Raw genomic sequence first — 15,868 nt, forward strand, 5'->3', positions numbered from 1 at the left:
GGGCAAGCAAATCTCTGAGTTTCAGGCCAGGCTGGTTCATAGAGTAAGTTCCAGGACAGTCAGGTTTTGAGGGGGGAAAAAAGGGGAGGGGTCTCAAAAAAAGAAAACAACAACAAAAACCCCACTGACTTCATTCAAACCTCACAATATTTACTTTTGAATAGTTGTCACCACCAGCATCTATACAGTTAAGTCTTTGACCTATAAAGCACAAATATAAGAGTTGAGTGGAAATAGAATCCACAGTTCATAGTTACCTGTCAAAAGAGTCCTGATTCTAGCTAGTTATTATACCCAGATATAACTGCACTTTGTATAAGAGTTCTCTATGTCTAAGGAAATTAGAAATCCTATTTTAAAACTTAGGAGAATATCCATTAGTCCTCCCCTACAGCCAGTACATCTTTACTGAACACATGCAGAGCATAAGAGCTAAGTATCTGAGGCAATTATAATAACACAAGAAAATTCCAAGTTAGCATGCCATCCACACACTACTAATTTTGCTGTCATGCTAATCTTACAGGCATAATGCTGGCATTGTTATTTAAAGCCAAAACTGTTACACCAACACTCAAGTGTTTGTACCAAACTAGATCCCATGCCACACATTGCCCAAGAAGCCCCAACTCATTTACACATATAATCATCAACAATTAGAACAATGAAACTAACAGTACATACTTTAAAATGTGCAGTTTTTCCTGGTTGTGGAAGAGAACTTCAACTTTAGATTCTGCCAACAGCAATGTAAAGGAATTATGAACTGGCATAAAGCTCCAAAGTCACACTGAGATTCATTGTAAGCAGTTTATATTTTGTCAAACTGCCAAATGCTAGAATTAAGTTATTACAGTTTTATTCACAAACAAAAAAGAAATCTCTTATCACTTAGAGAAAATATTTCCTCTTTTTATCAATATTATACCTTTACCAAAGCCAAGAAAACAATCTCAAACATTAATATTATAGCAGCAAGATGGCAGTCTGACAACACTAATCTTCACCTGAACCAGGGGCCTGTGGCTCCTCAAGGCAGAGCAACAACTCAGTTTCACACCTGAATATACTGTTTGCCTTGTTAGCATCCTTATAAGTCACTCCATAACCCACTAAATATGTGCATCAGCAATTTAACTTCCGGCAACAAAGTAGACACTAAGAATTAATTAATAAGAGGACCCCCAAAGAAGCAAACAAAAACTTTGTAAGTTTCCTTTGATAAGGCTACGGAGGTTTTCTAGATGTGATGCAATCAGGAGCGGTGGATAAAATCATATCATCACATTGATTTCCAAATTTCTTTCCTTTCCCCATCTCCTGTTCTTGTGCGTGCATGCGTGTGTGTGTGTGTGTGTGTGTGTGTGTGTGTGTGTGTGTGTGTGTTTGTCTGAGACATAGTATCTACTCCCAGGAAAGGATAAGCTGCAAAACAAATTCGTTCCATTCCACTCAGTCAACACTAAGAGAAAACAGTTTCAATACTAAGAAGTTTGATTTATCCACAAGCTTATACAATACCTGGAATCATCTGTCACTTCCTCAATAAAGCCTGATTCACATCTGGGACATATATATTCCTATAAAAGAAAAGAATAAGTAAATAGATGTTTTTCATTTCATTAGGAACCTAAACATGTGACTTTAGAATATCATGAAGCACAAAAGCTGATGATCAGCTAGCAAGAAGACTTGCTGCCGAGTCTGATGATCTGAGTTTGATACCTAGGACCCACATAGCAGAAGAGAACAGATGTCCTGCAAATTGTCAACTAATCTCCATACTTGTGCCATTTCATGCACATACCTACACACCCACACACATAATAAATAAATAAAAATGTAATAAAAACTTTGAACATTTTAGATGTATTTATTTATGTTTATGGGTATTTTGTTTATACATGTCTGTGCACCAAGTGTGTGTCTAATGCCCATGGAGGTCCAAATAGGACAGTGAATCCCCTGGAACTGGAGTTACTGATGGTTGTGAACCATATAGGTGCTAGACACTGAGCCCAGGCAAGAGCAACATGTGCTATTAACCATTGAGCCATCTTTCCAGCCCCATTTTAAAAAAAAAAAAAAATTAAAGCTGGTTTTGAACTGTATGTACTTGTTAGGCAGTGATGGTGCACTCCTTTGATCCTAGCATTCAGGAGAGAGGCAGATGGATCTCTAAATTTGAGGCCAGCCTGTTTTCCAGAGTGAGTTCCATGAAAACAAGGGCTACACAGAAAAACAAATCTTGAAAAACAAAATGAAATGAACAAAAAGAAAGAAAGAAGAGAGAAAGAAAAAATGTATATACTTGCTAATTTCCAGGCTGTTTTTTTAATATACTCTAGAAATAAAGAATTTCACAAGATACTTACAGAATGGTTTCATAGCTACCTAAGTGGTTCTCACTGAGAGAATAAGACAGAGTGTTACAGATTTCTCTTTCTTTGGTTGTTTCTGATTGTTTTTATTTTAATTTGGGACAATTTGCATTTCTTTCTTTTTTAAAGTTTTTGGTTTGTTAGGTTTTTTGGGGGGGAATGATAGCGAAAACTGGGTGTCTGATGTCCTGGTTAGTTTTAGGCCAACTTGACACAAACTGGAGTCTATGCAGGCTGAGCAAGCCATGGGGAACAAACTAGTAGCAGCACCTGTCGTGGCCTCTGCATCAGCTCCTGTCTCCAGGTTCCTGTCCTGCTTGAGTTTCTGTCCTGAGAGCTCTTATCTGCTGAGAGCTCCTCATTCTTCAGTCTTTCAAATGTTCGGATTAAAGACACGAGCCAAATAGATTTCCTAACACACTTCAGGGTAGCAGGGGTTCCACGTAAACAGTAATGTTCTCAGCTCTTTACGGAATAAGAATTCAAATACGGTGTGACGGCTCTACAGCAAAGGCACTTGCCATGTATCTTAGTATTTAATTGAGCTGGTTAGAGTCCAGGATAGCAGAGCAGAGGCATGGCAACAGGTAATGCTGAGAGTTCACATCGTGACCCACAAAGAGGAGGCAGAAAAAAAACTAACTAGAATGGACAAGTCTTTTGAAACTTCAAAGCTGGCCAGCAGTGACTGACTTCCTCCAGCAAAGCCACATCTCCCAAAGAGCCACCAACTAGAGACCGAGGATAAGCCTCTATGAGGGCATTCTCATTCAAACCACACCGCAGCACACATGCTGAGCAACCCTCAGTTCCATCTTAGAAACCCCCATGAACATGAAGGGGAACCTATTCCACAAAGGAGCTCCACCTCCACACGTGTGCCCCCAACACAATAATAATAAATACAATGCTTCTTAAAGGAATTTAAATAACCTAAATAGCACCACTAGTTTCTAATTATCCTTCAGTAATAAATTTTTCTTTGAAAAAAAAATCTCAAAGTTTGGGGCTAAGAAAGAATACACCTTAGAGACTGCTTATAGCTTTTGCAAGTTTTATCTATTCAAATATACCTGAGAAAGGCATTTTCAACTAGTTCCTTGATTCATCTACTTTCTGAACACTAAGCTTAGTTGATCTGCTGTAAATATAGCTGTAACTATCTCAAAAAAAGAATAGTAACTCAAATATCCAGGCAGTTTCTTAAAAGTGATGAAGCAATTTCTCTTCATCAAGGTTAATTTGATGAGGAGTCAGTCAAATCAAGAAACAGTAATATTTTGTAAAATAAGTACCTTAACAGACACTGGACAAAGGAACAAATACTAGACTTTGTCTTGAGGATCCAGAGAAGGTATTTCTAAAACAGAGATCTAAGATATTAATCTATTCCAAAAAGAAGAAGAAAGAAAGCACTTGTGAGTCAGGCATGGTAGCCCATGCCTTTAAGCCCAGCACCAGGGAGACAGTAGCAACCCAGCCTGGTCTATATGTCTACATAGCAAGTTCCAGGTGAAGGTACATACTGAGACCCTGTAGAAAGAGGTCAGGGGAGGGGAGGGGAGGGGGAAGGGGGAAGGGGGGAGGGGAGGGGAAGGGAGGGGAAAGGGGGAGGGGAGAGGGGGAGGGAAGGAGAGGAGGGGAAGGGAGGGAAGGGGAGGGGAGGAAAGGGAAAGGGAGGAGGGGGAAGGAAAGGGGGAAGGAAGGGGAGGGGAAGGAAGGGGAGGGGAGGGGAAAGAAGGGGAGGGGAAGAGAGGGGGAGGGGAGGGGAGGGGAGGGGAGGGGAGGGGAGGGGAGGGGAGGGAAGGGAAGGGAAGGGAAGGGAAGGGAAGGGAAGGGAAGGGAAGGGAAGGGAAGGGAAGAGGGTTAGGAGATTATAGAGTATATTGAGTGTACTGGTTTGAATATGCTTGGCGTAAGTGGCATTATTGGGAGGCGTGGCATTACTGGAGGAGATGTGGCCTTGTTAGAGGAAGTGTGTCACTGTATAGGTGGGCTTTGAGGTTCTAGTGCTCAGGTTCCACTCAGTATGGGAGACACCTTCTTCTAGCTGCCTGCAGAAGAGGGTCTCCTTCTGACTGCCTTTGGATTAAGATGTAGAACTCTCCGCTTCTCTAGTATCATGTCTGCCTGACTGCTGCTGTGATGATAACAGACTGAATCTCTGAAACTATAAGCCAGCCCCAATTAAATATTTGCCTTTATAAGAGTTGCCTTGGTCATGATGTCTGTTCACAGCAGTGGAAACCCTAAGACAGAGAGGAATAGGATGAAGACGGACACTCAGGACAGATCTAATGGGGAGCGGGGTTATGGAAAACTTTGGGTTATTTATCCTGTGAATCAAGAGTGCTCAACTTTTTTCCTCAATTATTCACAATGAGGATGAGATACCTTCATAAGAGGTATACTGTGAACTATTGTAAAAGTAAAATAAACTGAAGTCAAATAAATCTTGAATCTATCCTGTTCTTTTAAGCTACACCCTCCCAGGGACAGTGATTCCACTCCTTTCTCCCACTTAAAAAAAGTTTATGTGAATATAAATGAGGCTGATTTTAGAAACATCTTTTTAAAAAATTCAACCCAATGCCTACAGAGACTCACTCTCCAATTCTGAGATGGGATTTCAAGGTCTGATTGTTCCAGGCTTGCGTATGTTACCAGTCCAGGAATGGTGTTGCAAGGTTGGCTGTTCCAGGCTAGATGTTGTAAGCTGGACTTTGCCATGTTCAGTTGCTCCGTGATGGATTTCTGCGTATATTTCCCAGGCACACCTGATGACAGGGTAGAAGCTCTGCTTCTGCACCTAAGAGCACTGTATGGCATGCTGCTGTTATTCTTTGGCCAACTGCTATTCTATCATCGCTTATATTTCATTGTTTGTAGCTCCAGTTCAAAAATAATACAAAGTCCTTGCATCGCTAGAGGCATAGGTATGTCTGCCTCTGACACCTTTCCCGGAACACACAACCAAGTTTAACACAGTGCTGACCATCTGCTTCCTTACCTGGACTTTACCATCTTCCTTATTTACTAACTATGCTCTTGCCTTTTTCTTTTTTGGATGTTTATTTTTATTTTTTGTGCATTGGTGTTTTGCCTGCATGTATATCTGTCTGTGTGAGGGTGTCAGATCCCCTGGAACTAGAGTTAAAGATAGTTGTGAGTTTCCAAGAGAATTGAACCTGGGTCCTCTAGAAGAGTGGCCAGTGCTCCTAACTAGTGAGCCATCTCTCCAGCCTAACTGTATACTCTTCTTCCTAGAACTAGGTAGCTATACTTTGGGACTCTGATGAGGGATCAGAGCCATCCTGAATAGCCAGTCCAGGAGGGAGGAAGGAAGAGGGGAAAACACCTCTGCGTGGATAACCATGCTACAATCCACACAGACCCCTCCAAAACACTGGGCAATAAGGAGGGCTCAAAGGCCTGAATCTCCCTCAGAAAGGGAAACAAAATACTCATCTGAAGTAGATGGAGAAAGGGAAGTGGGTTGTGAAGGGACATAAGGATGGCAATCAGATGTGGGGAGATGGTGGGGAAAGGGCTGGGGTGAGCATGGAAATCAGTGGGAAGCATCTCTGGTAACAATCTAGAGACCTGGGATGGGAGGAGGCTACAGGAAGTATAATGGGGTAACCCTAGCTGAGATTCCACCAACAGGAGATATGGAGACTAAAGTGACCACCTTTTGTCACCAGACAGACGCACCCACAAAATCTTCAACCCACAATTTGTCCTGCCTACAAGATACACAGGGATAAAGATGGAGCAGAATCTGAGGAAACAGCCAACCAATGACTGCCCCAACTTGAGATCCATTCATTCCATGTTGAGAGACAACCCAACACTATTAATAATACTCTGCTATGCTTATAGATAGGAGCCTAGCATAACTGTCTCCTAGGAGACTTTATCCAGCAGCAGATAGAAATAAATACAGAGACCCACAGCCAAACATCAAGTGGAACTCAGGAAGTCATGTGGAAGAGTGGGGGATAGAGCTGAATGAGCTGGAGAGAGGGTCAAGGACACAAGAAGACCTACAGAGTCAACTAACCTGAGCCCAGGGGGGCTCACAGACTGAACCACCAACCAAAGAGCATACAGGGGCTGGACCTAGGTCCCCTACACATCTGCAGCAGATGTGCAGCTTGGTCCTCATGTAGGTCCCCTAACAAGTGGAGCAGCAAGGGCTATCTCTGACTCTGTTGCCTACCATTGGATCCCCTTCCTCTACCTGGACTGACTGGTTGGGCCTCATCAAGAGAGGATGAGGATGTGCCTACCCCTGTTGGGAATTAGATGACCCAGTGTAAGTGGTATCTAAGGGGGGGCTCCCCTTGAGGAGAAGGGGAGGGAGTAGTAGGGGAAGGGATTTATAAGAACAGGACTTGGAGGAGAGGGGGGAGCTGTGATCAGGATAAAAGTGAATAAAAAGAAAATAAACTTTTTGAAAAAATATTCTCTGCATAAGACCCCACAGCAGATGACATTTGTAAGGATGGGTATTTTCTTTCAGTCCATAAATCATAGGCATTAGTGAAGTCTCTATAATGCTTTGGAACAGGTTGGCTTTGAGAGAACATGCCAGATCCATTCTCATGTTATAGAGAGGATTGGGGGAGGAGGGGGGATCAAAGAGCTGCAGTGTTAAAAAAAAAAAAAAAGAAAGAAAGAAAGAAAAGGATTGTGGTGGTTTGAATGAGACTGGCCTATCCAGGCTTACATATTTGAATGTGCAGTCCCTCATTGGTGGTCTGTTTAGGAAAGAGTAGTTGTTACGTCTTATTGGAAAAAGTGTGCCATTGGGGGGGGGGGGGGGTGTAGACTATAGGTTTCAAAAGAACATGCCAGGCCCAGTCTCTCAGTCTCTCAGTCTGTCTGTCTACAGAGTATACATGAGATGTAAGCTCTCAGTTATTTACTGTTCTAGCACCATGTCTGCCTGCCTCTCTGCCTGCCACGCCCATCCCACCCCACCATGATGATGAGACTCCCCCTCTGACACTATAAGCAAGTGCCTGAGTAAGTGCTTCCTTTTGTAAGTTTCCCTGACCATGCTGCTTCATCACAGTAACAGAACAATAACTAAGACAAAGCCTAGGGCTTTAAGACTTAACTACAGGTGAAAGGTCTTAGAAACACATGAGGTCCCACATAAAAATGACAGAAAACTGCACTAAGTCCTCTTCTTGGTAACAGGAAGCAACTAGTCAATCCAGCCTCTCAACCCAATCTAAAGAGATTCTTTGCTTAATAATTTCTTCTATGATATTCTTATCATTCCTGTATGGCATGGATTACAATTATAGTTGCATTTGTTTCATAGTTTGTTAGTGTCTTTTTCCACTCAACAAGCTGGTCCCTAATGTCAGGATCCTAATCAGTCTTTTTTATCACTAAAGTGTCCAGGGCAAACAAGTCTTCAACACATACTTGCTGAGGAAATGTGCATGAAATTACAAACCACACACCTTGCATGGTCAGAGAAGAGGCAGCATAGAAGTAAAGGACTAAAAGATCTAAAAACTTAAGTTATGGCCTGATTATCACATGACAGTTAAAACCTAACATTTCAAAGCTAACCCTATTAGAGATAATTACAAGGTCTAGGATGTGGCTAGACACTGTAATTATCAGAAGTTTGTCTCTAAATCAGAATATCACACTTACCCTAGAAGGGGTTTTGAGATCATCTTGTTCCATAAAATAGAATGGAAAGAAGCATTACCAAACTCATTCTATGAAGGTAATATTACTTTGATACTGATTCTGATTCCACCAGAAATTCTTAGACCTGATACTTTCAGCAAATAGCAGGATATAACACTTATAAAAAATGGTGTTTCAATATTTTAATAATGAACTTTCCAATAATGGGATTGCTTTTTAAAAAATGCTGCTCACAACATTCTCAAAAAAGAAATAGGGTGGGGGTGTTAAAGAGATTGGCTCAGAAGTTGCTACTCTTGCCGAGGACCCAGGTTCAGTTCTTAGCACCCACATGGTAGTTCACAATCAACAAAATTAGATGGGAATACATGAAATTTAAAAAGCAATACTCACCAAAGTAAAACGGTACCCTGTGTAATAAGAAAAAAAATCTTTGCCAACTACATATCTAACAGAATTAACATCTAGATTCTATAAAGAACTAAAAAAAAATAAAAAATAAAAAAATTAAACACCAAAAAATTCCCCAAATTATCTAATGAATAACTGAATTGAATATCCAGTTCTAGAAAGAGAAAGAGGCCGGGGAGTGGTGGCACATGCCTGTAATCCCAGCACTTGGGAGGCAGAGGCAGACAGATTTCTGAGTTCAAGGCCAGCCTGGTCTACAAAGTGAGTTCAGGACAGCCAGGACTACACAAAGAAACCCTGTCTTGAAAAACAAAAACAAAAACAAAAAAAGAAAGAGAGAGAGAGAGAGGAAGGAAGGAAGGAAGGAAGGAAGGAAGGAAGGAAGGAAGGAAGGAAGGAAGGAAGGAAGGAAGGAAGGAAGGAAGGAAGGAAGGAAGGAAACCAATGTTAGAAAAATATTTTCAATATCCTGAGCCTTCAGGAAAATCCATACAAAACTACACTGTGATTCCATCTTACCCTAATCAGAGAAACTACATCAAGAAAATAGAGGCTGCAGCCGAGTGATGGTGGCGCACGCCTTTAATCCCAGCACTTGGGAGGCAGAGGCAGGCAGATTTCTAAGTTCGAGGCCAGCCTGGTCTACAGAGTGAGTTCCAGGATAGCCAGGGCTACACAGAGAAACCCTGTCTCGAAAGAAAAAAAAAAAAGAAAGAAAACTAAAACTACTATGGGATTCAACTCAACCAATCTGTCAGATATACTCAAAGGAATCTAAATCACACAGTTGTACATCTCTGTTTATTACTGACACAACAGCTGAGCTATTCAGCCATTTAAAAAAAGAAAAAGAAAAAGGATGCAATCATGTAATTTCCAGGAAAGTGGATGGAACTAGAAATAGTCTTTCTAAAGTGAAAAGTATTTAAAGTCTTTAAAGTGAAATAAGCTAGATTCAGAAAGACAAATACCACATTCTCTCTCATATTTGTACCACAGACTTGACTATATACTGATATATACATAATAATAATAATGATAATAATAAAGACATTATGGTACACGCCTTTAATCCCCACACTCAGGAAGCAGATGACTGTGTATTTGACACTTGTTCTACATAGAGAGTTCAAGGCCAATCAGGGCAACACAGTGAGACCCTGTCAAGAAAGAAAAGAAAAGAGAAGAGAAGAGAAGAGAAGAGAAGAGAAGAGAAGAGAAGAGAAGAGAAGAGAAGAGAAGAGAAGAGAGAGAAAGAAAGAGAGAGAAAAAAAGAAAGAAAGAAAGAAAGAGAAAGAAAGAAAGAAAGAAAGAAAGGAGAGAGAGAAAGAAAGGAGAGAGAGAAAGAAAGAAAGAGAAAGAGAGAGAGAGAAAGAAAGTGAGAGAGAGAAAGAAAAGAAAGCAAGAAAGCAAGAAAGGAAAGAAAGCAAGAAAGGAAGGAAGGAAGGAAGGGAGAGAGAGAGAGAGAGAGAGAGAGAGAGAGAGAGAGAGAGAGAGAGAGAGAGAGAGAGAGAGAAAAGGGAAGAAAAAAAATAAAATTCATTGAAATCTACTATTTGGAGCAGCAAGATGGTTCATGGGGAAGAAGCAATTGCTGCTAAGCCTAAAAGCTGCTTGGCTCCTGGAACAAATATGGTAGAATGAGAGAATCATATCTGACAAACTGTCCTCTGACTTCCCCACATCTGCCAAGGTACACAGGTACACACAGTACAATATAATGAAACCTATTATTTTGCATGCCACAAAAAAAGTTAATAATAAAAGATACTTAGTACTAGATACACTCAACTATTTTAGATATTTATTAGCTATTAATCTAAAACCATAAGCAAGCAGAAATACTTCTCACCATTCATAATCTGAATCAGGAACAGCTTACGTTTAACCAGGTATAAAGGCTGATGTTGCCACAGGTCCCCATTAGAAAGATAAGCCCAAGATGCTCTTTCCGAAGGAGCAGAGGGGCTAGCTCAGCCTTCTTGGGAAAAAGACTGGCCCCAACTAGCTCACTCCAGTTACTTTGATTCAATCATTATAGAAAATTAATTGGGGAAAGAAAAGTTCCAACTACTAAAGTCATCTTGCCCTTCCTATCAAGAGCAGAAAAGCCACACAAATCTCAGTCCCTTTTGACCATGGCTAACCATAATCAAAATAAGAACTTCAAGTTTGCCAGGAATATCTTAGGACCAAGGTTGGTACAGCTGCAAGCTCTCATGTAGCACCAAGTGCAAGCTATCCAAGGAGACAACATTTCTTCAAGGTTCACAGTCCCAAAACAGTTTCTCAACTTCTACTGACTGACCCCCAAACACAGCAAAGGCTTTGCTGAAACACTTCACTCAAAGCCAGACACAAATGCTCCACCTTACATGCCACTACACAGTTGTAAGAATACCAAGCACTGGATTCAGCGAGGAAGGAACGGGGTAACTTGAATGCACTACTTTCCTTTGCTGCCAACCTTTTAGGGATCAGTTAGCAAAATACAGGACATTTGACAGGTCCTATTTATGTCAGGCCCTATACTGTGAAACTTCCATACTCTTGAACTTATACTAATTTGTATCAAGTGTTCAGTATATCGCATTAAGCTGCTACATTAGCAACTCGAAATGGTTTTCTTATATCTAAAACAAAAGGCCTATTTTCTGTCCAGTCTGATAGAGTCAAGTTCTGAGGTCCTAAGCAAATACATTAATTCCAAACCAAATGATAACTGTAGGTCAAAGAGCCAGCTCTTTTGTAGAGTCTGGTTCCATGTTACCTTTCAGGCCAGGCTATAGTTTTTCCCTTATCAAGAGTATCAACTAATAGGACTGAAGAGATGGCTCAGGGGTTAGCTCTCACTGCTCTCATAGAGGACCAGAGTTCCATTTCCAGCACCGTATTATGCAGTTCACAACACCTGTAGCTTCAGCTCCATATCTGATGCCCTTCTCTGGTCTTGAAAGACACGCACATACACATCAATAAAAGTAAATCGTAATTTTTTTAAATTAAAAAAAGGAACACCAGCTGAATTCCAAAACAAAGAGCTTCCGAGTTCTGTTCCCAGCTCCACCAGTGCCTAAGGGAACAGCACAGAGAGAGTTCAACAACATACACATCATCCTCCAGACTCTGCTGTTTCTCCCCAACCCTCAGAGAAAAATACTAAATTTATCTTTCTCATTCTTGCATTCAACCACTTACTTAAAGAAGAAGTGGGCATGGTGTCTCACGCCTATAATCCCAGCACTCAGGAGGCAGAGGCAAAGGGACTGCCACAAGTCTGCGACTAGCCTGGACTAATAGAGACCCTACATCAAAAAATAAAAAGCCAAAGTTCCAGATAAGCATTTTGAAAATAAGATATCTTCTCTGAATTGAAGATATCTTAAAAGAAGCTGTTCTAGCCAGGCGGTGGTGGCGCACGCCTGTAATCCCAGAACTCTGGGAGGCAGAGGCAGAGGCAGGCGGATTTCTGAGTTCAAGGCCAGCCTGGTCTACAGAGTGAGTTCCAGGACAGCTAGGGCTACACAGAGAAACCCTGTCTCAAAAAACCAAATCAAAAAATCAAAAAGAAAGAAAAAGAAAGAAAGAAAGAAAGAAAGAAAGAAAGAAAGAAAGAAAGAAAGAAACAAACAAACAAACAAACAAACAAACAAACAAACAAACTGTTGTTTCAGCTACTACTAAGGAAAACCAAGCAACCTGCGGCTGGGTGTGGGGCAGCAGTAGAGCACTTCCCCACTGATGTGAGGCCCTTAGTGGGAAATAAGACTGTCTAAGTAATACTGTCAGAGTTACCATCCTGTTCCAAGCCTTGAGTTCTGACATTCACAGCCTTCATTTTATCTCTTCATTCCACATCATGACTGAACACTGATATCAGGGACTCCAAACAAGATAGTACACAACTTGCTTTACCTTACTGTGTAGAAAGGCAGAAACGCAGGACACTAAGTCAAACTTTCTTTAAAAAATAGAAAAGCTAAATGGTAAGAATTAATCAGAGAAGAAAAGCAAACAAACAACAACAACAAACAAAAAAACAAAAAAACAACCAGGTAAGGTGTCACATATTTCTTGCTCCAGCATGTGAAGTTAAAGGGGCAGGCCTGAGAATAAAAAGGTGGATCAGTTAGTAAAGTACAAGAGTTGACTTCAGATCCCAAGCAGTAACATTTAAAAAATACAGGGTGGAGGGGGAGGGAGAGAAGCTGGACACAACTGTGTGCCTATAATCTCAGTGCTGGGAAGACAGAAACAGGATAGGAGAATTCCTGGAGTTGGCCTCTATTGGTGTGAATACACACACACACACACACACACACACACACTAGAAAAAGTTAACCTTGGGCTACAGAGATGGCTCAGTGGTTAAGAGCACTAACTGCTCTTTCAGAGGTCCCGAATTCAATTCCTAGCAACCACATGGTGACTCACAACCATCTATAATGGAATCTGATGCCCCCCTCTGGTATGTCTAAAGAGATTAACAGTGTAAATAAATAAATAAATAAATACATCTTTAAAAAAGAAAAGTTAACCTCATATAACACAACACAGCCAAGACTTAAGTTTATTATTAACGTGAGTACATGTGCCACGGTGTCCATGTGAAGGTCAGAGGACAACTCTGTGGAGTCATCCTTTACCCAGTGTGATGGCTATTCTGGCTGTTAATTTGACTACATCTGCAATGAACTACGAGCCAGAAATGGAAGGCACACCTGTGATCCAGCTCTTGAGGCTGGAAGACTCAGGCTTCTGACCTGGATCTTGACATGGTCTTTGAGGCATAGAAGCCATAAAAAGCGTAGGCCCAGGGAAAGTATTTAATCCCAGGAGACTGAGGCAAGCAGATCTCGGAGTTCAAGGCCAACCTGGGACAAAACAAGTTCCAAATCCAGGCACGGTTATACACACTGTGCACATCTGGGCCACACCTTCTACTGGAAGCCTACATAAGGACACTGGAAGGGAGACTCACTCTTTTTCCCCTGCTTACACTTCCTTGCCAGTACATCTGTTGGACCCTACCTCTTCAGGATTCCAACTTCTACAGAAGACCAGCTGAAACAACTAGCCTCATGGGACTAAACAACTACTAGATTCTTAGACTTCCCATTCACAGCTGCCCAGTGTTAGGTTAGTTGGACTACAAACTGCTAAGTTATTACAATAAATTCCCTTAATATATAGAGACATCCCATAAATTCTGTGACTCTAGAGAACCCTGATGAATACACATGGGTTTCCCAGGAACAAATTCAGGTTGTTAGGCTAGCACAGCAAGTGCCAGAAAGCCAACTCACCACCCACAAGAGTTAATTACAATGTTGTTTACCACAAGTTAAAGTAACAACTCAGTAATCGAGAATATAGTAACTAATACAAAAGAGTAAGTATTTCATGTTTTTTAAACTCCTGATCGGCCTACTTTCTGAATATAGAGGTTACTGGTGTGCTACAATGCTCAGCTAAAACATATGAATCTTTAGAATTGATATGTGCCATACTAGTTCAAAGACAAATTTTAACCAGTTTAGCTAAAAGAAAACTTCTTTCAAAACTGATAATATTTATTACAAACCCTGTTTACTAAGCACTATTCACAAAGAAAATTAACTATGAATTAAAAGTCACTGTAATTATGTATTAAGAATACAGCCTATCAGGCTGGAGAGATGCCCCATTGGTTAAGAGGACTAGCTTCTCTTCCAAAGGTCCTGAGTTTAATTTCCAGCAACCACCTGGTGGCTCACAACCATCTATATTGGGATCTGATGCCCTCTTCTGACATATAGGTATATGTGCAGATAGAGCACTCATATATTAAATACATAAATACATAAAGAAAAAATACATAAAGAAAAGAAAAGAGCGGGCTAGAGAGATGACTCAGCAGGTAAGAGGACCGACTGTTCTCCTGAAGGTCATGAGTTCAAATCCCAGCACCCACATGGTGGCTCACAACCATCTGTAATGAGATCTGATGCTCTCTTATGATGTCTGAAGACAGCTACAGTATGCTCACATATAATAAATAAATAAATCTGAAAAAGAAAGAAAGAAAGAAAGAAAGAAAGAAAGAAAGAAAGAAAGAAAGAAAGAAATCACCAAATTTCAAAGCAAAAAGAATATGTCCTATCATTAAGTCAGAGGAAACAGTGAAATGGGTAAAATGGAAGTACAGAGGGAGAATATTGGGGTGGGAAGGCTCAAAGATGAAGGAGAGTAGGGAATGAGGAAATGGGGGAAGGCTTACCTAAAACGTAGGATGTGTGTAAAAGCTACGTGGAAACCTATACTCTTGCAACCCAAATGACAAATACAATCAGAGGGGGCAGTGGAATCAGTGATATGAAGGAACGGAGGGTGGGGGGAATTCTGCAGGCTCCCCCTCGCATGGAGTTGAGGAAATGAGATGTGAGTAAGCGAGAAGCATATGGGTTAGCCAAGACTAAGAGGTCTACGGAAACCCCAATGCTTGTAGGCTAATTTTTAAAACATAATTTGGGACTAGAGATATAGCAGTTGGGAAGAACCTATAGGTGCTGTTTACACCAACAGAGCTGTGCTGCTCTCAGATGTCAGCTTCTCCCGTCCAAGGCTCAGAGAACAAGGAGGAAGAGTGAGTAGAACAACAGAGAGCATGCAAAGGGGGTCTGAGGAATGCTGTCTTCTACATATAACATCAACCACACATCAACTAGAACATACATGCCCACTTCATAGCAGCCATGATTGTGTACAAAACCAGTATAAGACTAAGCCAGCCAAAATTCCATCTTGGGGACTGGAACAATGGCTCAGTGGTTAAGAACACACACTGCTCTTACAAAAGACATGGGTTTGGTTCCTAGCACCTACCTAATGGCTTATCACCCTCTATAATTCCAGTTCCAGAGTACCTGACACTCTCTTCTGACCTCCACACAGGCATGCGGACAAAATACTCATACACATTGAAAATTTGTAAAACATACATCTTTTTTTTTCAATTACAGCATAGACTGGGGAAGAACTCCTGAGGTCCCACTCTGAGGTGGGGAGCCACTGGCAATTGACAACAACTGAGGAGAAAGTAACTTTTCCTTGAGGATGTGGCTGCTAGTAGGTTGCCCATGCCCCAGTGAATGGCCCATGCTAATGACCATATGGTCAGCACTAACTGCATTACCACTAAAAATAATAAAAGAAAACATGAAGTTAGGAGGGAGATCAGATGAAAGGGTCCTGGAAGAAGTAGGAGGGAAATAGCAGTTGGTGGATAAAATCAAAATGCATTATACATGAGGGCTGGAGAGAGGGCTGAGCAGTTACGATCACTGGCTGCTCTGCCAGAGGTGCCATGTTCAATTTCCAGCACCAACACAGCAACTAACAACATTTGTAACTACAGT

The 15,868-nt window shown here is 41.2% G+C and overlaps 1 protein-coding gene across 2 annotated transcripts in view; it reads right to left on the reverse strand.

Moving 5' to 3' along the window:
• Positions 1-15,868, reverse strand: part of Rnf115 (ring finger protein 115) — a 66,611-nt gene that overhangs the window by 36,401 nt on the left and 14,342 nt on the right. The window contains exons 2-3 of one of the 2 annotated variants that reach the window (XM_052179684.1): positions 1,522-1,580; positions 685-736 (exon numbers count right to left, since the gene is read on the reverse strand). In XM_052179684.1, coding sequence (XP_052035644.1) covers positions 685-736; positions 1,522-1,531 — 62 coding nt within the window. In that variant the 5' untranslated portion in view covers positions 1,532-1,580. The remainder of the gene's footprint in view (positions 1-684; positions 737-1,521; positions 1,581-15,868) is intronic. The other variant, XM_052179683.1, reaches the window with a different exon arrangement.

This window comes from Apodemus sylvaticus, chromosome 4, assembly GCF_947179515.1.
Source record: "Apodemus sylvaticus chromosome 4, mApoSyl1.1, whole genome shotgun sequence".
Lineage (NCBI taxonomy): Eukaryota > Metazoa > Chordata > Mammalia > Rodentia > Muridae > Apodemus > Apodemus sylvaticus.